The 25,130-nt window shown below is 43.1% G+C and overlaps 1 protein-coding gene across 1 annotated transcript; it reads left to right on the top strand.

Annotated features, from left to right (window-relative positions):
* The first annotated feature begins 1,673 nt into the window (after positions 1-1,673).
* Positions 1,674-25,130, top strand: LOC101084263 (zinc finger protein 556). Its single transcript, XM_011287994.4, has 5 exons — positions 1,674-3,582; positions 5,575-6,317; positions 20,796-20,922; positions 21,681-21,864; positions 22,290-25,130. The coding sequence occupies exons 2-5, from the start codon at positions 5,883-5,885 to the stop codon at positions 23,209-23,211; spliced, it is 1,668 nt and encodes a 555-aa protein (XP_011286296.4). The 5' UTR covers positions 1,674-3,582; positions 5,575-5,882; the 3' UTR covers positions 23,212-25,130.

Genomic DNA, 25,130 nt, shown 5'->3' on the forward strand with positions numbered 1-25,130 from the left:
ACATAGGTGTACAACAAGACATTTCCATCACGTTGGTGTCTTGGGAAGAATTTCATAATGTGGAAAGGACTTGTCAGGCCCTTTTGGGAAGCCAGACAGTAGTCAGAAAACACTGTCTAGGGCCCTGGCCTCACACACATACCTGGAGGGAAGTAAGACCTCGTCTGGAATCCATCTTTGATCTGACACCAGGCTCTTTGGATCAGACCTTCAGCAACGCTCTGATTCTGAAACCTGAAGGTGGACCTCTCGGTTGTTCCCCAAGGAGGACCCTACCTGGGGGCGTCCTAACCCTTGGGCACCAGCATCGTGACTCTCCGGGGCCTGTCTTGAATTCTTAGGCATCAGCATCACGCCTTTCCAGCTCTAAACCTGCCATCAAGCGAGTCCCCCGCCTTCTTGCTGGGAAACACCAGTATTCATCCCGACATCCCTTGGGACCACTGCAGCAGCCCCACGTGGCGGCGAGCCGAGAGGGAAGAAGAAGCGGTGGCAGAACACACGCTGTGGGTACAAAACGACTCCCAGCCATTGCAACTCCCGCAGCCCCATAACACATCTCATTACCCGCAAGTACAATCACACCTCTCAGGGTCTCAAAACTGCTTGTCACACCCACTCCCCCACAGTCACCGAAGGGACTTCTCCTCTTGCTCAGGTCTGACACTCTGCGCCCGCAAGACGCCCACTACGCACCACCGCGCGTCCCTTATCCTCAGGCTCCAGGGCAGGTCTTCTGGGCCTCCCAGAAGCCACGGCGCACGCGCACTTCTTCTCGCGTGGAGCCTCGACGGCACAGGACGCAGCCCATTGGCCTGTGGGAAACGTAGTTCCGAAAGGAGGCCCCTCGGATGCTGGGAGTCCAGCCACTCAGGTTTTTCCCAGCATGCAGCGCTGGCCTGCGTGGAAAGCCGCTGCGCCCTGGAGACTCCTGGGAGTGCGTCTTCGCTGAACTGCGCAGGCGCACCCACTGGAGGTGGCGACCCGCGAAGGGGTTCAAGGCGGGTGTGGTAACGGAAGCGGTGGGAGTCCCGCCCCCTCTCCCCCAACCCCGGCTTCTGGTGGGCCGTGAGTTGGTGGCGGTTGGCCCGGTGGCCCTAGCTCCTGAGGCCTCCGTCCGCTCGCATCCTCCTGTGCTCGGACAGCGCTGACTGTCGGGGAAGGCCCCTGAAGTCCGACGGAGTCCTCGCCACGGGTGCAGGAGGACGCTGCAGCCGAGGTGATGGCGTCAGAGGTGACGGCCGTGGAGGGCCTGTGGCTGAACGAGGGGACAGACGCGAGTGAAGAAGGGCCTGTTCGTGGAAGGATCGCAGCTCTCTGGGAGGGCCTGGGGCATCGTTGTCGCAGTCGTGTCTGACCACTGAGCCTCAGGGGCTCAGAGTCCCCGTTCGTCAGTTCTTAGGTGGCCAGTGATGGCTCAGGAACGCCCCTCTGCACCGGGCTGGTTGAAGCACCTGCGTTTGGGTGTGGGGGCCTCTGCCGCGCGGGCTGGGTGCGAAAACCAGTTCACTTCCGGAAGTTGCAGTGGGCGTCGCTGGACGACGATGGCGGTGCGCCACCACCTACGTTCTTGCGTCTGTTGGGCCCCGACAGTCCATGGGTGTTTCTTGATTTTTCCCGTGTAACCGATCGTAGTATAGGTTCCGTCGTGAGCAGAACAGGCAAAATATCACAATCCCCTTGAAGCGGACGTTCTAGGATACAGAAGATACGAAGGATGTGAGCAACATACGCACTGTGCGGATGGTGGGGATTCCTCAAAAGAAGAAACAAAGCGAGGGGAGGGGCGTGCTGAGGGCCTGAGCTGTGTGTGCCTCGGGGAGAGTCTTACTTCCTCTGGGACCGTTATCTCTGAGGGTGTGCCTAGGATGTGTGCTTGGGGGTGCCATCGGTATTTCCAGTGATGAAGGCTGGGTGATTCTGTATATTTGTCTGCAGGGCCACATGTGTCTGTCCGAGAGGTTCCATGTGTTCCATCATCCTGGTGTGTCCAGGCAGGAGTGTCAGTGCCTGTCTCACTGCATGCTGTAGTGGTTTTTTTGTGCCTATGTATGGGCTCCCCAGTCTGTGTGTCATGAAATATAAAGGCCTGTCAGGTGCAGATTCACAAGCGGGTTCTACTTAACTTCTAAGAGGCATATAATCATCGTGTATTAAATTCCTACATGTGAAAAAACTGGAAACCTTTACAGTTATTTTTAGTAAGTTTGTGCAAGCTCCATACTGCATGAAATGGAAAGGTTGGGATCAAGCCAACTTTTTAGGTTTATTCAGTAATCAGTGAAATGAAATAAAATTCAGATATACAAGTAAGTTTTAAAGTTTCTTTATTTTGAGAGAAGTGTGGGGGCAGGGCAGAGAGAGAATCCCAAGCAGACTCTGCTGTCAGCACAGAGCCTGATGTGGGGCTCGATCTCCTGAATCAGGGGATCATGGACCTGAGCTGAAATCAAGAGTTGGATGCTTAATGACCGAGCCACCCAGGCTCTCCTTATGCATGAATGCTTTGATACATATATGTGTCCATGAAACCATGACTGTGATGGTAATAAACTAGAAAACTCAGTTTTGAATGAGGACCGAGTTACAAATGGGATATTGGACAGTATAAATTCTCAATTTATTAGATACCTACCAAAAATTGGAGCTCGTTGCAGGGATAAAAATGTTTCCATGTTATAAAATACAAATATCACCATATTTTACCAAGAAGACGAAGCAGGCATTGCTGCCCAGTGGTAAAAATTATGGATACGTTAACACATGGACAGTAACAAAGGATTATTTAAAAGGGAGTAATAAATCTGTCAACTCCATGTATGATAATCAACTTACTGAAGATTTACGTGAAGGAGGAAGCTAGAACACTCTTAGAAGTTACGGCAAGTTTTTGTGACTTTGGAATATGGGGAGTTTTCTTACATAAGAAAAAATAGTAAGCTACAAAGGGAGAGAATGAGAAATTAAACTATTAAAACTATTTACAGACCACTGAAATGTAGAATAAAGGGGGTACAAAGATAAACCACGGTCTGGGAGACAATATTTGCAATACGTACAAATGAAAAAGATTCATATCCAGAGTATATGAAGAAATCAGAAGAAACCAATAAACATACAAATGAATTAAAAGTAAGAAAATGATGAAGATTACACAGACGAAAGACATACAAAGTGCTCAATATCATTGGTAATAAGCAAGACACACGAGGCAATCCTGTTTCACATGGACTATATGGGCAAATATTCAACAGTTGCAGCGTGGTCAATCATCTTATGCAAGAATAGTGGGACTGTTGATTCACACATCCCATTGGCATTTCCTATAAATTTGAAATTATCCATGGTCTCCAATTCGGTAGTTTTTCTCCAATGTGTAGAGGATTTGTTATGAACTGCCACTTGGAAATCGAGACAAGAATGATAGGAGCAGCAATTTCCACGCCAGGAAAACATACACATGAAAGAGCCCCGAAACTATAAGCACTGGAAAGGATGAGTAAATTGGGTCACCCCCAGCCACAGATGCCTGCATGCGTGAAACAGACTGAGGCAAGGAAATCAGTGACGACCATGTTCCAGGTAATTCTATTCCTATCTTTTCGTGAAAAGCTCAAGAAAGGCAGAGACAAAACGCTACTTAGTGATGAGTCATAGTAAAGCTCTGAAGAATAACTATAAAATTCCAAATACTGGTCACATCTGGGAGTAGGAGGGAAATGAAGGGTGGACACACTGGGGTCTAATATCTGCCCAAGGTCTATCGATGATTGTTCCAAACTACAGAGTTTATATAATATTAATATTTATTGTTTTAATTTTAGAGAGCATGTGTGCAAGTAGGGGAGGAACAAAGGGGGGGGGGAGAGAGAGAGAGAGAGAGAAATCTCAAGCAGGCTCCATGCTCAGTGCAGAGCCCCATGCGGGGCTGGATCCCGGGTCCCTGGGATCACGACCTGAGCCAAAATCAAGGGTTGGGCCATCAACCAACTGAGTCACCCAGGCACCCCTACAATATTAATATTTAAACTTAAGATAAAATTGGGGCACCTGTGTGGCTCAGTTGGTTAAGCAACTGACTCTTGATTTCGGTTCAGGTCATGATCTCATAGTGGTGAGATTGAGCCCCAAGCTGGACTCCATGCTGAGCTTGGGATTCTCTCTCTTCCTCTCTTCTTGCCCCTCCCTCTCCCTCTCTCTCTCCCTCTCTCTCTCTCAAAATAAATAAGTAAACTTAAAAAAAATAAACTTAAGATAAAATGTTTTATGCAATGTTTGCAAAGTATGAGACGCGCTACACAAATTTAAAGAATTGTTTACATGTGAAAAAAAGTACAATTTAAAGATATTCGTTTTACTGTATTATCTGACCACCTACCTCGTTTTGGTTTCAGTCTGTTTGGAAGGTACTCACAAGTCTTTTAACTGAGCCCATTTAACTTGCCCGTATATTCATTTGAGTAGCAACAGATTAAGTATGAGCCCAGGGTCTAGAGAGAACTGGTTACACGAATTTATACCATTGCATGCACCTTGATATGAAATGAGTTGCAGGAATTTATTTCTAATTGAATAAAGTTGAAGCATATACCAGTGTGTAACCATGTTACCTTAATATATCTAAGAGGAGAAAAAAACGTAGCTGAAATTGCTTCTCTTTACATAAAGAAACACTGGTCATATGTACAAAAACTAATACAATTGGAATTTGGAGGGGGCAAATGGACACGAATCCTGGAGGGTATGCTAGGTGAGAGTTTTAAGGCAGATTTCTAAACCTCGTGCTGATTATTTAAAACTTGGTGTTCATTTATAAACAATAAACAAGTATATTAACTGTATCTCATTTTTAATACTTTATAAGTCAAATGAGAAATATATTTTTAATGAGAAGCCTCTTTTCTACATGCTACTTCTCTGAGCTCTAATTTTTATGAAAGCGGACAATACTTTTTTGCAAACCATAAAATAGGAATTTCTTCAACTTTGTAAATAAGATACGCCGTAGAGTGTCCTTCCACTAGCTCTCAAACTGGGAGGTATTTTCAGAAAAGGGAAGCATGTTAAATGCACTAGGAATTTTGACTCAATCTGTTCAGCATATTAAACTTCTGGGCCCATTCCAAATTTATATAAGCTTTTGCTATTTTCTTCTATCAGTTAAATGGCCTGAGGGATATCATAACCGTTCACATTTCAAAGTTCTCTAGGGATATACTAAAAAATGGATCTGCAAATAATTTCCTTTTAGTGTAGAATGTGAAGCTGAGGATTTTAATGAACATGTCCGGTAACTTGTGGTCCTTCTGAGAAAAGGTCTTGAGCCCAGTTTCAGGCTGTGGGGTTCAAATTCCTCGCTAGCACCTGGCACTTGCAGGCTGCAGTTTCCTGATCTAAAGCGGCAGATGAGGGGGGGTGGGGAAGCATGGGTGAGGCCACAACGGTGTCAAGGGCCAAGTATCAAAACGTATCCAGACCCTGCACTGCACGTGGTGAAGTCACGATCAAATGTATGTGTGTTAAAAAAAATTTTTTTTCTTTATGTTTGTTTGTTTATTTGTTTTTATTTTTAAGAGAGAGACACAGAATCCGAAGCAGGCTCCAGGTTCTGGGCTGTCAGCACAGAGCCTGATGTGGGGCTCGAACTCAAAAGCGGTGAGTTCATAACCTGAGGCCAAGTCAGACGCTCAACCGACTGAGCCACGCAGGTGCCCCCAAATGTCTGTGTTCTTAAAGAGCCCAGACCCAAGGGTGACCTTGCAGTCCCAAGCCAACCTCTGACCCCTGGAGGACACCGGGGCCTCCTGTCCTGTCTTGTCCCAGCCCAGCTGGGATTGGACACCCCTCCTTCTCTGGACAGAGAGGTATTGCTCGGTGGGGAAATGGGAGTCTGGAAACAGGAGGTGCCACAGACCTGCGGGAAGACGCCGAAGTCCTTGGGGGAGCTAGAGCTGGTTCTGCTTGTACCCAAGTGTCCCTACTGTGACCAGCCGGAAGGGCCCAGCCACTCGTGTTGCAGTCGTGCTGAATCGTCCCGTCGGGGGCCCTGGGGCGAGGGTGGTGGATTATCTGGTTGGGAGGGCTGGGGCGGGGTCTGCAAGCCCTGTCCAATCAGGGTCCGCGGTCTCGGAGCACCGTCCAATCAGAACCGCGGGCGGGCTCCCAGCCGTGTGGGCTGGGCTCTCAGACCGCCAGAGGCGCTAGTGTGCACCTGCCCCGTGCGGCTGCAGGTGTCTGGGTCGGCGTCGCGCTCACCTGCCTGGGCCATGGAGCCACGGGGAGGACGCCAGGAGAGCCTGCAGCGAGGCCGCGAGATGGTGAGTGCGCGGGGTCGGCCGAGACCGGGCGGGGCTGGTTCAACAGCCGGTACCGTCTGGAGGTGGCCGCGGCCCGGGTTCCTCTCCCCAGCCCCTCTCCAGGTTCTGACCCGAGTTTCTGTCCTTGGCCGCGGGGTTGGGTCCCAGCGTCCTGTCCCATCCCCGCGCGGGTCTGGGGTTCTCAGGACTGCCTGGGGTGACCAGATGAGCACAGCTTGCTATCCACCCGGGGGTCGGGGAATCTCAGCCCGGAGTTAGCTCCTCCTACAAGAGAGCCTTAGGGGACGAGTGAGGAGCGTGGGGAGACCTGCTTGGGGTCCTGGGCTCGGAGAGATCCTCTGGTATGTCCTGGATCCCTAGGTGACCCCGACCCCAGTTCTCATTTCCTGGAGGGACATTAGTTGTCAGTTGACCAGATGCTGGTATGGAAGGGAAGAGAGGAATGGTTCCTGCCCCCTGGATTCTCACGGTGAAGGATGAAAAACCCGAAGGACAAAGAAAACCCAGTGAGTTGGTGCTGCAACCTGCAAAGCAAAGTGCACTGCAGACCCGCAGTGGGACAGGAGCCAGTGCCCTTTGGGAGGCTGTTCAGCGAGCATTTCAGAGAACAGCTGTTGGGGGGTGGATGTCCCACGTGGTAGGATGGCCGTGCTTGACCCTTGAGTCATCTCAGTGTTCCCGTTCTGCACTGCCCCGCCCTGAGTTTGTCACCTTGCAAAGATTTATTTGGTTATTCGAGCCTGAGATTTGTCAGTAAATGTAAAATACATTTAATTAATAGAAAGATTAGATAAAAATAATTCCAAAGAAACGGGAAGGTTCAAGTTCAGAAATAATAAAAAGATCTAGTCTTACATACCATTTGTTAAAAATTCTTTTGTGCCTTTTTTTTTTTTTTCCCTCTCCTTGAGCATGTGGTTAAGTTTCTCACATCTGTTGTTTTCTTTTTGGTGACGACAAATGGAGTTCCAGGGCTTAGCCTCGAGGATGCTACTGGGGAAAAGAATCTAAGAGAAATAGAGAAAGCTTCTCTCGCATTATGAATGCATAAAAATGAATGCATTTACACACACACACAAGCTTGGCCTATTAATTGGTGAGTTACAAAGACTCACCAAAATGTCAGCTATTTTTTGTTTACTGGGTGGGAAATTTATGACTGTGGATAATTTTATTCTGTCTGGTATTATTGGATTTCAGAGATGAATGCTGAATCCTATTTCGTGAAATTTGCATCACGTGTTGAAATGTGATTGTTTATAAAGCATTTTACTCCCATGGAAATGATAAAGTGACATCTTTATTTTCTCTGAAAGGAACAGATACTTGTGGGTTTTCTTCTTGAGTCATTTAAAAAGTCATTAGACCCATTGTGGGTTTTCTTCTTGAGTCTTCTCTCTCCTTTATACATGAACACTGGGTTTGAGTGATGTTGCCGGATTCCTCAAACACTGAGTTTGTGTCATTTAAATCAATAGGGTCCAACAAGAGTGACTACCTCGAGTGGGGATAGGGGCCCTGCCCGGTGACTCTAAGCTAAGTAAGACCAATCATGAGATATGAGAGAGAGAGAGAGAGAGAGAGAGAGAGAGAATGAAATGGTTTTTTTCTGGAGCTTCTCTTCTGTGCTCATGTCCCAGCCTGTCCACGCCATCCGCAGGAGGAATGTGTGTACCTAGAAATGCTACAGGGCACTGAAAAATGTGCGTGGTTGGGGGAGAGTTATGAATTTGGGGGTTCATTTGGGTTAGAACTTTAAACTGGCTCCAGCCAAGAATTTCCTGGGTAGTGAGAACTGAAGCCTGGAGAGGGAGCATTTCCGCACTGCAGGGAGGGGAGTGGAGGGTGTGTGGAGCTCCAGAGTCCATCCCTGTGTCTGCTCAGGTCACCCTATCTCCATCGCTGGGGACTGATTCAGCAGAAGGCTGGTATTTCTGCAGTGAGGTTCTGGACCCCAAGCCTGTGGGTGTGTTTCACCTTCTGAACCTGGTGGGTGTTCTTTGGGAATGGTGGATAAGTCAGTGGCTCTATCTGAGCCAACGGAAATGTTTGATTTTCATCCCTTCTGATTTCTGTATTGAATGTTGCTGCCATATAACTCCAGTCTCCCTAAAACTTTGGCCTTTTTATTTCCCTATTTGAGTGTTGTAAGATTTTTATTTTCTTGGGTGAGTAGAAATGGATTGAGAGATACAATAGAAGAGAATTCTGAAAGCATACAGAATTTTTCTTCCTTTTTTTTTGACAAGAGGACTTCCAGATAGGAGATGGGTGTATTTAAACGCTCAGGTTAATTTTTCACTTTTTCCATAATTTTTTATATCAGTGATTGTCTCTATAGAGTTATGAAGTTTCAAATGTACTATTCCCAAGACAATTCTTATTTTAATTGATACGAGGAAAATTACCTTTGGATGTGCAAATCCTTGAAAATCCTAGTGCATTGAATAGGTTGGATCCAAACCCCTGATGTGCAAAGTATTCTACTCATTTTTGAAAATAGTTCCTCAACTGAGATGGAGTGGAAGTGCAAATAATGATGGTGTCACCTGTCATTTTAGTTGTAAAGATGTTTGAGATATTTCATTTTCATAAACTTTAACTTTCAGGGGATTCTTAACCTTAAAAATAAGTCAGTTATTAGCAAAAATGGATTTATTTGGAATATAGAAAATTGCAATTTGGGACCTGCGAGGACAGCAAAACCCTAGGCACACCCAACAAACAAAAGAACAACATTATTTTATGGACAAGGAGGAAGTTGGGAGGGATTGTTTTGGACAAAAGTCCATTGGACAGAGGCAAGAGTTCAGGGTGATGACAGTTTCTCTGAGTTGTTGATGGCAGTTTTTCCTGATGAATTATAGGGGTAGTCAATTTCTTTTCATTTTCTGTAAAGGGTCCTCCATTCTTAGTTTTTATTTCATTTTTAAGATTTTTGTAAGTAGGCTCTTTGCTCAACGTGAAGCTCAAACTCACAATCCCAAGATCAAGAGTCTCCTGCTGGACTGACTGGGCCAGCCAGGTGCCCTAGGGGTAGTCAATTTCTTTCTTTCTTTTTTTTTTTTTTAATGTTTATTTATTTTTGAGACAGAGAAAGAGTGTGAGCAGGGGAGGGGCAGAGAGAGAGAGGGAGACACAGAATCCGAAGCAGGGTCCAGGCTCTGAGAGGTCAGCACGGAGCCCAGGCTCTGAGAGGTCAGCACAGAGCCCAACACGGGGTTGGAACTCACCAACCATGAGAGCATGACCTGAGCTGAAGTCGGAGGAGGCTTACCGACTGAGCCACCCTGGCGCCCCTAGGGGTAGTCAATTTCTTATTGGAGATGCAATGGACATCTCTTGGGCCTGTAATTGACAGTTCTTTCCTGTAATTGACGTGGAGTGGTGTGGTTACCCCTTCTGGTCCCCTGACTCCATTTTATCTTTCGTTTTGTTTTGTTTTTCTTTTGGGTTTTTATTTTTTCATTTATTATTACTGTTTTTCTCTCAACTCCATTTTAGTGAGACTTTGCTCTATTAATTTTCACAGGATTAAATCCTAACATAACTTCTTATATGGAAAAGTGGTTCCCAAATAAAAATAAAAACCATTAAAAAGCAAAATATAATTGATATAGATTTCTCTTTCTGTAAAGTAAATAATGGATGCAAAGGTTAAAAAAATCTGTAAAACATTGAAAATCTAACTTAAGACAATCCCCTGCCAGCATATTGTGGTCCGTGCCAGTCCTGCCCCAGCCACCTTCAGACAACTAGTTTTAATGATTTCTTGTGCATTTTTGTCAGTGTTTCTTTCTATAAAAACGATTAAAAGTGCAAGAGTTTTTCTTTTGTTATAGGAAAGGTGACATGACATACACGTGCAGCACACTTTTCTTATTTGTTCTATTGCTAATTCTGCAGACCTTTTCGTAGCAATGACAGATGTCTTTGATTTTCAAGTTTATGCATCCAGTTCTAATTAGGCAATCGATCTGCATGTAATATTTTTCTACTTAAGTTCATTAATCAGGGGCGCCTGGGTGGCGCAGTCAGTTAAGCGTCCGACTTCAGCCAGGTCACGATCTCGCGGTCCGGGAGTTCGAGCCCCGCGTCAGGCTCTGGGCTGATGGCTCAGAGCCTGGAGCCTGTTTCCGATTCTGTGTCTCCCTCTCTCTCTGCCCCTCCCCCGTTCATGCTCTGTCTCTCTCTGTCCCAAAGATAAATAAATGTTGAAAAAAAAATTAAAAAAAAAAGTTCATTAATCAAACTTTTTGTTTGATTAATGTTACGTGGTAAGCAAACATACAAAAAGCATATAATTTTTCAACCTTAATTGATGCTTTAAGTTTTATGGTGAAATTTATCGTATTTAGCACACATACAAAGTTTTATTGGACGTTTTAAAACTAATCATGGTGTAAACATCCATAGACTCACCATCTAGATTCATAAATCGGTCTTGGGTAGAGACTCCTGACATGACCCTCCCTAAATGACCGTCTTGTCCTATCGGTAACTACTGTTTGTTTGCTTAATCTTCATGCCTTTACCTTTTATGTGTTTTTTCTGAACAGTGTTCTGCTTACTTTTATCCCTCCGGGACTTTGAATAAATAAATATTAACGGAATTACGCTGAAAAGGCTTCCCCAGGGTTCTTTGCGTCAGTTTGTTTCATACATGCTGCTGTCTGCAACTGCCATCATTCTTCCTTCCATTCCAGTGCTTACGGGATTTGGGTTTTTGAAGTTTTTTTTTTTTTTTGCTTTTGTGAAAAATGCCACTCCCATGAGTCTTGTTTCAGTGTATGAGTGCAAATGCATGGTACATTTACGACATACTGGAGGAAAATCTCTAGGTTGTGGATCATGGCCAAGTTCAGATTTATGAGGAAATTCCAATGGAATGTACCAGTTGATTCTCCAAACATCTGTACATAACTGCTTATTTGTTCCATGTGACCATCAATACCCGACATGATCTAATTTAGTAATTTTTGCCCTTCTTGGTATGAAACAAGATTTTATTCTATTTGCTCACTGACAACGAGGTTGACTCTTTTCTCATATGTAGTCTTACATCTTTTGTGATACATGTTTTAACCATTTTGTGGTTTCTCATTCATTTGTTTGACCATTCCGTTTTGCTTTACACACACATTTTTATATTTGTATGTGTTGCAAGTACATTTATCTCGAATTGTGGTTTACCTTTTCAGTTTCTTAATTTTAGTAGGGTTGTAATCATCAATTTCTTCCTTTATAGCTTACTCTTTTTTTATTATTTAAGGAAAGTTTTATATGTAAACATTTTATGCTTATAATTTTAATTATAATAATCTTTTATACTTAAAAATTTTATTTAAGAAAAAATCCCCTATTCTTACATCATAAAAACCTTTCCCTTTAACTTCTGAAAGAGTTCTAGTTATGTCTTTTGCATTTAAATCTAGAGTAAATTGATTATTGCCCATGGACTAGATGGCAATACCAAGCATTCTTCCTAGTTGGATGCTAATTTCTCCCTGACCTGTATATTAAAGTATACAGCATTTCTGCCACTGCTTTGCGATGCCTGTTCTGTCATTAGTCGAATTTCCATACGCATAGGGTCTCTTCAGGATTCTTTCCCTTTCCATGAATCTATTGGTTTATCCTCTACTAATAACATATTGGCCATATTACTGTGGTTTCAAATTCCTTCATGTATTTGGAAAGCCCCTATCGTGTTCTTAAGAAACTTTTTTCCCCCTTTTTTTGGACATTTGTTCTCTGGAGAACTTTAAACTTTCGAGACGTTGTTTTTGTGAAGTTCTGGAAAATCAGGTCTGAGGATTTAATGGAACTTTATAAAGACTACTACGGGTTTCTTTTGGGGGAGCTGACATCCTCGTGGCATTGAGTTCTTTCAAAGAACATGTGCCGCTTTTCCATGCATTCTACTTTGATATTATCCAATAGAGTTGAAGGTTTTTGTCCATTAGAATCTTTTTATACCCTTCATTAGAAGTCTTTATTATGCGCTGGCTTAAAATAACCTTTACCGAGATGTAATTTACATACTATACATACCATAAAATTCACCAACTTAAAGTGTACAATTCTGGCCTGTTTATTCATAGTTCTCACCAGAGTCAACTTTAGTTCATTTTCATCATCTCAAAAGAAACCTCAGACCATTTATCTGTCACCTTCCTTCTTACTCCCAGCCATAAATAACCACTAAGGTACTTTTTGCTTCTTGAGAATTTCTTATTCTGGACGTTTCATGTGAATGGAATAACATACTTTGTAGTTCTTTCTTTCACAAGTTCAAATCTATGGTTGAGTGTCTCCGATGACTTTTTTCAGTTATTGTGCCTTTTCTTTCTTTCTTTCTTTCTTCCTTTCTTTCTTTCTTTCTTTCTTTCTTTCTTTCTTTCTTTCTTTCTTTCTTTCTTTCTTTCTTTCTTTCTTTCTTTCTTTCTTTCTTTCTTTCTTTCTTTCTTTCTTTCTTTCTTTCTTTCTTTCTTTTTCTTTCTTTCTTTCTCTTTCTTTTTCTTTCTTTCTTTCTTTCTTTCTTTCTTTCTTTCTTTCTTTCTCTTTCTTTTTCTTTTTTTCCCTTTCTTTCTTTCTTTCTTTCTTTCTTTCTTTCTTTCTTTCTTTCTTTCTTTCTTTCTTTCTTTCTTTCTTTCTTTCTAGTTGTAATTTAAATCCTGTGTAGTTAACATATATAGTAACATATAGCTGCAGACTTTAGTGATTCGTCCCTTACATATAACACCCAGTGCTCACCACAGCTACCCTCCTTAATGCCCATCACCCATTTAGACCACCACCGTGCACTTCCATCCACCAACCCTCGGTTTCTTCTCTGTAGTTAAGAGTCTCTTATGGTTTGCTTCCCTCTCTCTTTTTTTCCCCTTTCTTCCCCTGTGTTCATCTGTTTTGTTTTCCACATATGAGTGAAATCATATGGTATTTGTCTCTCTGACTGACTTATTTTGCTTAGCATAATACACTCTAGCTCCATCCAGGTCATTGCAAATGGCAAGATTTCATTCTTTTTGATGGCTGAGTAATATTCCATTGAACGTATATACCACATCTTCTTTATCCGTTCATCAGTTGATTGACATGTGGGCTGTTTGCATAGTTTGGCTGTTGTTGATAATGCTACTATAAACTTTGGGGTACATGTGCCCCTTTGAATCAGTACTTTTGTATCCTCTGGGTAAAAATCTAGTGGTGCAATTGCTGGGTCATAGGGTAGTTCTATTAAAAATTGTTTTTAATGTTTTATTGATTTTTGAGAGACAGAGAGCGTGAGTGGGGAGGAACAGAGAGAGAGGAGGGCAGAAGATCCGAAGTGGGTTATGTGCTGAGAGCAGCAAGCCTGATGCGGGGCTCAAACTCATGAACTGTGAGATCATGACCTGAGCCTAAGTTGGACACTCAATCAACTGAGCCACCCAGGTATCCCAGTTAGTTCTATTTTTAACTTAAAAAAATTTTTTTAATGTTTTATTTATTTTTGACAGAGAGAGAGAGACAGAGCATGAGCGGGGGAGGGTCAGAGAGAGAGGGAGACACAGAATCCGAAGCAGGCTCCAGGCTCTGAGCCATCAGCACAGAGCCCGATGCGGGGCTCGAACTCACAGACCGCGAGATCGTGACCTGAGCCAAAGTTGGACGCTCAACCGACTGAGCCACCCAGTCGCCCCTAACTTTTTGAGGAACCTCCATACTATTACCAGAGTGCCTGCACCAGTTTGCATTCCCACCAACAGTGTGAGAAGGTTCCCCTTTTTCCACGTCCTTGCCAACATCTGTTGTTTTCTGAGTTGTTAATTTTAGCCATTCTGACAGATGTGAGATGGTATCTTGTCATGGTTTTGATTTGTATTTCCCTGGTGATGAGTGATGTTGAGCATCTTTCTATGTGTTAGCCATCTGTATGTCTTCTTTGGAAAAATGTCTGTTCGTGTCTTTTGCCCATTTCTTAACTGGATTATTTATTTTTTGGGTGTTGAATTTGATAAGTTCTTTATAGATTTTGGATACTAACCCTTTATGAGATCTTTATCTGATACTAACCCTTTATCATTTGCAAATATCTTCTGTTCTGTAGGCTGCCTTTTAGTTTCGTTGATTTAACATAGTACTGAAAGTACAATCAGACAACCAAAAGAAATAAAAGGCACCTAAATCAGCAAGGAAGAAGTCAAACTTTCACTGTTTGCAGATGACATGATACTCTGTACAAAACCTAAAAGACTCCACCAAAAATTTGCTAGAACTGATACGTGAATTGAGCAAAGTTGCACGATATGAAATCGATAGAAATCTGTTGCATTTCCTTTTTTTTTTTAATTTTTTAACGTTTATTTATTTTTGAGACAGAGAGACAGAGCATGAACGGGGGAGGGTCAGAGAGAGGGGGAGACACAGAATCTGAAACAGGCTCCAGGCTCCGAGCCGTCAGCACAGAGCCCGACGCGGGGCTCGAACTCACGGACCGCGAGATCATGACCTGAGCCAAAGTCGGCCACTTAACTGACTGAGCCACCCAGGCGCCCCTGCATTTCCTTTTTAATTATTATTTTTTATTTTTAGAGACAGCATGAGCAGCGGGGAGGGGCAGAGGGCAAAAGAGAGAATATTGAGCAGGCTCCACGCTCAGCACAAAAGACCCCAAACAGCCAAAGCAATCCTGAAAAGGAAAAGCAAAACTGTAGGCATCACAATTCCAGACTTCAAGCTATGTTACAAAGCTGTAGTCATCAAGACAGTATGATGCTGGCACAAGAACAGATACAAAGATCAATGGAAGAGAATAGGAAACCCAGAAATGGACCCACAACCATATGAAGACCAGTTAAGCTTCAACAAAACAGGAAAGAATATCCAATGGAAAAAAGTCACTTCAACAAATGGTGTTGGGAAAACTGGACAGCCACATGCAGAAGAATGAAACTGGACCACTTTCTTTACACCATACACAAAAATAAATTCAAAATGGATGAAAAACTTACATTTGAGACAAAACCATCAAAATCATAAAGGAAAACATAGGCAGCAACCTGTTTGACCTCAGCCATAGCAATTTCTTACTGGACATGTCTCCAGAGGCAAGGGATACAAAAGTTATTGTGCTTTTCAACCCCAGAATTTTCATTTGGTTCATTTAGAATAATTTCGATCTCTTTTTGACATTATTTGGTGCATCATTGTTATCATATATTCCTTTACATCTTTAATCATTGTTTCCTTTAGTTCTTTGAACATATTTATAAGTTACTTTGAACCCTTCTATAAACCAACATCTGTTTGCTATTTCTGTTTCCTGCTTATTTTTTCTTTTTTAAAACAATTTTTAAAAAATATTTTTATTTATTTTTGAGAGAGACAGAGCACCAGCAGGGAAGGGGCAGAGAAAGAGGGAGACACAGAGTCCAAAGCAGGCACCAGGCTCTGAGCTGTCAGCGCAGGGCCTGATGCGGGGCTTGAACTTGGGAACCGTGAGATCATGATCTGAGCTGGAGTCGGGCGCTTAACCAACTGAGCCACCTAGGTGCCCCCCGACCCCTGCTTATTTTTCTGCTGTAAGGGTCACAGTGTCCTTTTTCTTTGCATGCCTTGTAATTTTTTGTTGGAAACTGGACACTATAGATAATATATTGTAGCAACTTTGGGTACTGGCCCCTGTCTTCTGGGCTTCCTGTTGTTTATTTGTGTTTGCTTGGTGACTGGCTGGATTATTTTAGTCAAGTCTATTTCACTCTCCTCCCAACCCCTTCAGTAGTAGGCCTCTGATGTTTCTCCTCAGTCACCCTGGGATGGCAGTAGTGTTGGCAGGGTTTTCTTCATTTCTTTCTCGACCAACCGCTGTTAGCTGTTAATCTCCACTAGTTGTAGGCTGACTGTTTTATTGTTTTGAACATGCCATGGTGCGTACATTGCTCTATCGACTAATCCAGTCAAATTTGGACTCCTTTGAAGGAATGGCTGCACAGGTTAGTGTTTGTTGATCGTTCAGACCCCTGAGGGGCTCCTCCCAGCGTCCTCTTTCCCTATTTGTCCCCTGAAAACAAGGGGGCCACAGTTTTGCCCGTATCTTGAATCTCTTCCCAGTTGCCTTTCACTACAACTTCCACTGTTTTTGAGAGCAACCTTAGGCTTGGGAATCTCCATGTTCTGTTGTAAATGAAGTCAGTTCTTTGGGGGGAAAGACTAGGAGCTATCTGTTTTACAGCCTGCGTTTCCTCCTCGTCAAGAATCTCTGAGCCAGAGGGCTGCGTTGAAGTGGAGACAATGGCACACCTCCACCTGAGTGACAAGTCCACTTTAGGAGCTGAGCATTGGGGCGCCTGGGTGGCTCAGTCAGTTAGGCGTCAGACTTCGGCTCAGGTCATGATCTCGCGGTCTGTGAGTTCAAGCCCCGCGTCAGGCTCTGTGCTGATGGCTCAGAGCCTGGAGCCTGCTTCGGATTCTGTGTCCCCTCCTCTCTCTGCGCCTCCCCCGCTCATGCTCTGTCTCTCAAAAATAAATACGTGTTAAGAAAAAGAGCTGAGCATTAAGTGGAGGAAGAGCATTTGCTTGATGTCTTCCCAGCTTGCCTCTCCTGAGTGCGGAACCTCCGCCTTAGGCAAAACAAGAACTATCAGGTCCCCGTATTCTCAGCATCCCCTGCACCCACTGTAGAGCCCCCATTCTACCAGCAGGGGCTGGCGGAAGTAGAGAGGCCCTCCTGTCGACTGCACGCTTGGAGCTTAAACTCAGCAGCAGCTAACTGGGGCAGGATGAGAAATGCTGACGGCCTCCTTTTCTGGCTGGGAGCTGTGTGGACAGGGGTCCTGTGTTCTTGGCTGCAGTCAGAAAAGGAAGTCTAGGGAGAGAGGGAGTGGTCTTGGTTCAAATACCAAACTGTTAATTTCTGGTACTGAATTCGCATAGTTTCTTGAATACCCGCTTCTTCAGCTGTATGTCCTTAGTAAGGATTGTTTCCAGAGGCTTGAAATGATGGCTTTCGTGTTCACTTTTTGACATGAATTTTCCAACTTAATGTTGTTATGAAATGGAAAGGTGCTGAGTTTTATTTTCGTCCTGTGTATCTATTCTAGAATCGTGCTAAAAATCTTATTTTGTGGTTCTTCTTGTTCTGTCGGGGTCCTGTGCAGAGGCTTCTTAGTGCCAAGGATAACAGTGATCTTTTTTATTCTTTTGTAATTCTGCACACTTGTTTATTTTCTTGTGGCACTGGATTGGCTTTTTCATGTAATGTTGACCAGGAGGGAGGCAAGAGGAACTTAGTTTTGTACATTTTTTTTGGTAGAAAAACTTCACACCATTTATACATTCCTTCTTTAAAAGTTTATTTATTTTGAGGGGCGCCTGGGTGGCGCAGTCGGTTGAGCGTCCGACTTCAGCTCAGGTCACGATCTCGCCGTCTGTGAGTTCGAGCCCCGCATCGGGCTCTGGGCTGATGGCTCAGAGCCTGGAGCCTGCTTCCGATTCTGTGTCTCCCTCTCTCTCTGCCCCTCCCCTGTTCATGCTCTGTCTCTCTCTGTCCGAAAAATAAATAAACGTTGAAAAAAAAATTAAAAAAAAAAAGTTTGTTTATTTTGAGAGAGAGCATGTGCATGCACACGCATGCAAGCAGGAGAGGGGCAGAGAGCCGGAGAGAGGGAATCCCAAGCAGGCTCCTCACTGCCAGTGCAGAGAGCCCAACACTCCGAGGGCTCAGACTCACAAACTGTGAGGCCATGACCTGAGCTGAGATCAAGACTCAGATGCTTAACCGACTGAGCCACCCAGGGGCCCCTATATATTCCTTTTCGAATAATCTTCCCACCCCCCACCACTATGCTCTTTATTGGGCTATGCGTCTTACCATTGGTTCCTCTGCAGTATGAGTTTTTTTTTTTTCATGTGTTTCTGTTGAACAGTATAAAATCGTTTTCTATAATTCTTTTAAAAATTTTTTTTAACGTTTATTTATTTTTGAGACAGAGAGAGACAGAGCATGAATGGGGGAGGGTCAGAGAGGGGGAGACACAGAATCCGAAACAGGCTTCAGGCTCGGAGCTGTCAGCACAGAGCCCGATGCGGGGCTCGAACTCACAGACCGCGAGATCATGACCTGAGCTGAAGTCGGCCGCCCAACCGACTGAGCCACCCAGGCGCCCCCATTTTCTATAATTCTTAAGATGATGTCAGGTAAGTTGTGTTAATTGATTACCATGTTTCATTGCAAAGTATAACATACATGCAGAAACGTACATAAGACATATTGGACAGTCTATAGAAATAATAAAAAATAAACACCTGTGAAGTAAAATCCAGCCCTAGAGCTAAAACAGTGCTTGACATCAGACACCCCACTGGAAATGATTCCCAGTGACCCTCCTCACTCTCTAGATGTAACCAATATCTTGACTGGTGTGAAGGCAGTGTCCGTTCTTCTAGCACCTGTGTATGCAGCATTAAATAAAGATACTCTAATTTTGCATGTCCCACGTTGCATGTAAATGGAATCGCAGTGTAGATTTTAGGTAAGATTTTAGGTAAGATTCCTTTTGTTTAAAGTTATTTTACGGTCTTCTGTGTGGTAATAATAGTTAATTAACCTTTAATTGCTCTCTTGTATTCACTTGCAAGGATATACCACCATTATTTATTAACTCTGTTACTAGTGGCTACTTGGGTGTTTTCAAATTTTTGCCATTCTGACCGGTGCTCCTGAAGACATTATTAATGCATGTGTCCACTCGGATGTCTTATTGTTATTCCCATGTTGGTATTGCCTGTTAGGAACTTCTCATCCTCTCCCCAAGACCTTAGTCTACATATGGCCTTCTACATCTCAGTTCATGGAAACTCCATCTTTCCAGGGTTTTGGGTTTTTTTTTTTTTTTGAGATTTTTTACATGTTTTATTTGTATTCTTGAGAGAGCACAAGTGGGGGAGGGGCAGAGGGGGGGGGACAGAAGATCTGAAGCAGGCTCCATGTGGAAGAAGGGAGCCCAATGTGGGCTTGAACTTAGGAACCATGAGATCATGACCTGAGCTGAAGGGAGACGCTTAACTGACTGAGCCACCCAGCCGCCCCCATTATTTCAGTTTTTATTGTGAGACATAATCAGCGTCATCAACTCCTCTCATTCTGTCTTGCCCCAACTTCAGTCCATCAGGAATCTGTAGCCCTTCCCAATATTTCCCCTGTACATTCCACTGTGACCACCCCGGCCGACCCACCTTCCTCTCACCCGGTTATGGCTTTATTTTCTTAACAGGTGTTCTGGTCTCTACATCCATTCCCCATAGTCTAGTCTCAACACAAGTGATGGATCATTAAAGCTAGAGAGGAGACCACTCCTCTGTGCAAAAGCCTGAAGTAGCTCCACAGTTCTCACAGAATCGAATCTGACTAGTTCCCCACAAGATGATGGGCCCAACCTCCCAGCACTCCCCACCATTCTTGACTTACTTCCCATCTCACTTTGCTCCAGTCTCTGGCTATGTGTCTTCGTCCCATTCGGGCTGCTATAACAAAACACCAAAGAGTGGCTTAGAAATGATAGAAATGTATTTCTCGCATTGGAGAAATGGGAAGCCTCACGTATGGAGGCTGGGAAGTCCAAGATGAAGGCACCAGCAATCTTGGGTGGAAAGAGCTATTTTGGCATCTTAGAACCTCAGTGTGCACGTGCGTGTGCGTGTACTCAAAATTAATGCATACCGACACCAAGGTTTATGAATGTGGGTATTATGGAAAGGTCTAAGTTCTCATGCCTTCTTCCCTCCTTCTGAGTTATCTTGTCTTCCTCTTTCCTCCTCTTTCTCAATACCTCTTCTGTCTCAAGGGCACACAAAGGAAGAAAGAGTAGCAACTGATTCTGTGATAAATGATATACATAAATAATACACATATAAGTTAATATTAGCATTTCTCCAGGAAAAATGCCTTCCTGCTCCCAGTTGGACATATCTACTTTGAATTGCCTAGAGTACATCCAGACACAGGATCGGCTGGCCCACGTGGCAAGTTGGGTTTCCACCTTGGGCCTCTCGTTGGTGAGGGGAAATGAAGGAAAAACTTCAGTGCGTTTTTGTTTATTAGAGTCCCGTTTCAATTTGAACTTGGGACCTATGCAGTGCTGACCAATGCGGTGGGCAATAAGGAGACAGATGAAATAGTTTTTGTCACGAGGAATTGGTGGTCATAAAATGGAAATATTTGTTTCATTTGTATAGCATTTCTCTAATTTTTCCAATGTGTTTTGGACTATTCTAGACTCTATGAAAAGGCAGGGATCACACAGGAAGGGTCACAGTAAAAATGGAGAGAGGGACAAGTTCAATGTATTAGTGGTGTGTTAAGACCACAATACAGAAAGTGAGTGTGGATGTAGATTAGATGTGGGGAGACCATAGAATCTTGTTGGAACTTCCTGGGAATTTGAGTCCACTTCCCCTGTATTACCCATTCTCCTACACATCTGTGGTTTGCTTTAGGACTCAGTGGTCTTTGAGGATGTGGTTGTGGACTTCACCCAAGAGGAGTGGGCCCTGCTGAAACCTGCTCAGAAAAAGCTCTACAAAGATGTGATGCTAGAAACCTTCAGGAACCTGGTCACAGTAGGTAAGGGTGGCATCAATCCTTCACTTAGTTATTTCGATAACAACTATTTCTCATTCATTAAGCCCATTTCAAAATCTGGAATGCGGAAGGAAGACGCATTGGAAAATAAGACAGGCGTGATCACAGCCGTCACAGACCTAGAATCTAACAGTTTCTCAGTGACAGTAAAAATCTATATATTGACCTGTGTTTTTCTTCCTTTCTGGTTTAAAAGACAGCATTCTTCACTGTCCTCAGTATGTGTATATACCCGTGGGTCACTTTGTGGGCATGAAGAACCTTGTTGTTTGAAACCTTGTGTTTTTTTCTGTGCATATTAAATTGCCTACTATTTTGACTTCTTGTGCCTCTTTGTTTTCATTTTATTTATTTATTTTAAGAGAGAGAGAGCATGCATGAGCAGGGAGGGGCAGTGAGAGAGGGGGGAGGGAGAGAGAGAGAGGGAGAGGGAGAGAGAGAGAGAGAGAGAGAGAGAGAGAGAGAGAGAGAGAGAGAGAGAGAGAGAGAATCCCAAGCAGGCTCCACACTAACAGTGTTCTCTGTCACTGACAATGTGGAGCCCAGTGTGGGGGTTGGACCTATGAAATGTGAGAGCATGACCTGAGCTGAAATCAAGAATCAGGTAATTGACCAACTGAGCCACCCAGGAACCCCTCTTGTGTCTCTTAATAATTAAGTTTTGAAACACTGAACTCCTGAATGTATTTCTTTGCGCACAGTTGCCTTTTTCATAAGATTTATTCACTGTTTTGTTTTAGATGATGAGAATCAACTTAGAACCAATGGGTCCACTTCTCAGCAGGTTATTTTTGGAGAAAAATTATCCAATGAGCAGAAAATAGCAAGGTTCACAAAAAATGATTCCTGGACCTCCCTTTTTGGAGAAAATTGGGAAGACCAGTGCATTGAAGATAAGCACAACAACCAGGGGAGACATTTGAGGTGAGTTGCATTTAGGAGAAAATGCAATATCCCAGTAGAGAATCTTACTATTTCATGAAATTAAAAAACAAAAACAAAAACAAGAGACCCATAAACCTAGCTCCAGATTTGCTTATTCACAAATCATTCCCTCCCTTTTTTTCCTTCATGTGACTCAGACATTAAGCGTTTGAAAGATAATTTGGTGGAAAACAATGACCAGGGAACCCTACATATGAGAAATGCTGTTGTAGTAATGGGCTGTGCCTCAGCCCATTCTCAGAGCATTTAGTTTATTCCACCTTGAACTAATTCCGACAGGACAGAAAACCTATATTTAGACAGAAAAATGGTAGAAATGTAATCCTCGAGCTCATTAACAAATATTAATAAATAATTAATACACAAACCATTAATAATGTGCCCCCTCCATTTTTTTTTTTTAGCAGAAATCATATGGTGGAGAGACTCTGTGACAGTAGCAAAGGTAATGCATGTGGAGAAACCATCAACCATATTCCAAGTCTTAAGCTGTACAAGAAAACGCCTACTGGAGTAAAACTGTATGAGTGTATTCAGTGTGGAAAAGTCTTCAGGCATCGTTCATCCCTTAAGAGGCACAAAAGAAGTCATACTGGACGCAAACTGTATCAGTGTGAGGAATGTGGGAAAGCGTTCAGTTGTTCTTCCTACCTAAGGAATCATGTGAAAACTCACAGTGGAGAGAAACCCTATGCCTGTAAACTTTGTGGGAAAACATTTATTCGTTCCCACTCCCTCACTGGACATATAAGGAGTCACACTGGAGAGAAACCCTATGAATGTAAGGAATGTGGGAAAGCCTTCAGTTGCCCCAAATCCTTCCGCGTACATGTGATGATGCACAATGGTGGGAAGCCCTATGAATGTAAGCAGTGTGGGAAAGGCTTTAGCTGTCCCAAATCCTTTCGAGTACATATGATAATGCACACTGGAGAGAAACCCTATGAATGTAAGCAGTGTGGGAAAGCCTACTGTTGGCTCACATCCTTTCAGAGACATGTGAGAATTCACAATGGAGAGAAACCCTATAAATGTGAAAAATGTGGGAAAGCGTTTGGTTGGCCCTCATCCCTACACAAACATGTCCGAATGCACACTGGAGAGAAACGTGTAAACATAAGCAACGTGGGAAGGCCTTCAGTTGGCCCTCATCCTTCCAAAAATGTAAGAACGCACACTGAAGAGAAACGCTATGAGTGTGAAAAATGTGGGAAAGCATTTGGTTGGTCCTCATCCTTACACAAACATGACAGAAAGCACACTGGTGAGAAACCCATAAATGCAAGCAATGTGGGGAAGCTTTCGGTCATCCTTCCAAACATGTAAGAATGCAGACTAGAGAAAAACCCTGTAAGTGTGAAAAATGTGGGAAAGCCTTCAGTTGGTCCCAATCCTTCTAAAACCATAAGGATAAAGACTAGAGAGAAACCTCAGACGTGTGAAAAATGTGGGAAAACTTTCAGTTGTCTCAAAGCGTTTCGTAGTCATGTGAGAACTCACAGTCAAAAGAAAGTTTCTAAATATAAGAAAACCTAATGCATATTAATTCATGTAAAATAGTTTGGAAAATCCACACCAGAAGAGAAATATTATAAAAGTTACACAGTATTGCTCAGTATCTCATCCTTAATGTGGACCTCTGGCAAGTGAATTTCCATGTCTCTTTCAACTAAACATTGAGATGAAAATTCTCAAGTATTCTGAGTACATATACACAGTACATGAATTTTGATATATTGTAGGTTTTCTCCCCCTTCATGAATTCAGTTAATATTTCTGCATCCATTTTGAAGTGTGATTCACCCACAGGTGGTTGATGTGTTTTAAATATGCATTAGGTTTAATTTTATATAGTTTTTAAATTGTTCTGTAAGTATGGGGCCTTTAGACTAATGTGACATTGGTATTTGTTTGGATTTTCTTACTGGCCAAGTATGTTCCAAGCTGGGTATCACTTTCCCATTACATACATATATTCCATTTTACTATCTTCCTGAGAGAACTTACAACTTGACACTTAAAGTTGACACTTCTTAAAAAAAAAAAAGTTGACACTTCTTTACTTACATCATAAGGTATATGTTCTCAACACTTTTTTTTTTTTGCCAGAGGATCATTATTCCATTATTCCATTTTGCTGGCTTGCAAATTTGTGAATATGTAATTGGCTAGAAATTTGTAGGTATGCAGAGATCTTGCAAGAGTATAGTTTCGTATGAATTGTTATTTCCATCTGTTGCTGTATGCTCTTTGTCCTAGCTTCTGGTTAGGAAGTGGACAATACATTTGAATGAAGAAGACAGTGAAATCTAGAGGTGGATATGGTTCTCTTGGAACGTGTCCTCGCAACATAGGAAGGGCTAGGAACTACCACTTCCCAGGATGCTTTCTCTATATGGTTCCATGATAGAATTCTGTAATAGCCCAGCTTTCATGAGATTTGAAAGAAGCGCCTTTCAGTTTATTGAGCCACCACTCTAGAGGGAGATAGACAGACGCGTAGGGACTCCGTGGGTACCATCTCCAGCTTATTTTCCTGATTGCCGGCCTTGCCAATCAAAAGCACCTTCAAAACAAATGCCAACTGCGTGACTTCTACTTTGTCAGAGGTGTAGGCTTTTACAGACACCCGACCAGCTTTTCCAGCACGGATGCACATCCACGGTCAGATGTCCACAGCTTGCATTTTCCTGAAAGCCCTAGACTGTCCACCAGGCCACTGATTAGGATGTCATGGCCGTTGATCTCATCTAATGCTCTGACCCCTTTTCCCTAGATCTTAACATATTCATACAAAGTCTGATTTGTATAGTGAACATCTCAGTCTCATAATACTTCTCATGCTTCTGTGTGTCTGCAGTGGTGCATCCATAAGAACATATGGGACTGTGTTTCCCTACAGCATCATTGAGCAGCTGTCCTGACCCAGTATTTCTGTAAAATAAATCAGCATTACTGACATATTGGGTAGATGGTGTGGGTTTTCTGTTATTCAGCACTAAATCCAATCCCTCAGGATATGTTCCATTATTAAGATCGATGATGTGTGATTAGACACAATGTGAATTTTTTTTTTGGTTGAACAAATTCAGTGTTTATGAGAAATATTCAATTAACTGTTTCCATATGAGTTGTGCATTATATAAATGTATAAAATGAGAAATATTCTGTTGTTTTAAAATGTATACTAATAAATGTCAATGTCTTTACTTAAAAGATATTAAACATTGCATCTATGAGTTGTC

This window comes from Felis catus, chromosome A2 (assembly GCF_018350175.1).
Source record: "Felis catus isolate Fca126 chromosome A2, F.catus_Fca126_mat1.0, whole genome shotgun sequence".
Classification (NCBI taxonomy): domain Eukaryota; kingdom Metazoa; phylum Chordata; class Mammalia; order Carnivora; family Felidae; genus Felis; species Felis catus.

What these genes read in the sequence shown, in the direction of transcription:
- LOC101084263 (XM_011287994.4), top strand. Translation starts at nt 5,883, where the DNA reads ATGGGAGTCTGGAAACAGGAGGTGCCACAGACCTGCGGGAAGACGCCG. An exon ending in CAGGAACCTGGTCACAGTAG is followed by an intron (nt 20,923 to 21,680) that starts GTAAGGGTGGCA and finishes GTTTTGTTTTAG; the next exon opens with ATGATGAGAATCAACTTAGA. An exon ending in AACCAGGGGAGACATTTGAG is followed by an intron (nt 21,865 to 22,289) that starts GTGAGTTGCATT and finishes TTTTTTTTTTAG; the next exon opens with CAGAAATCATATGGTGGAGA.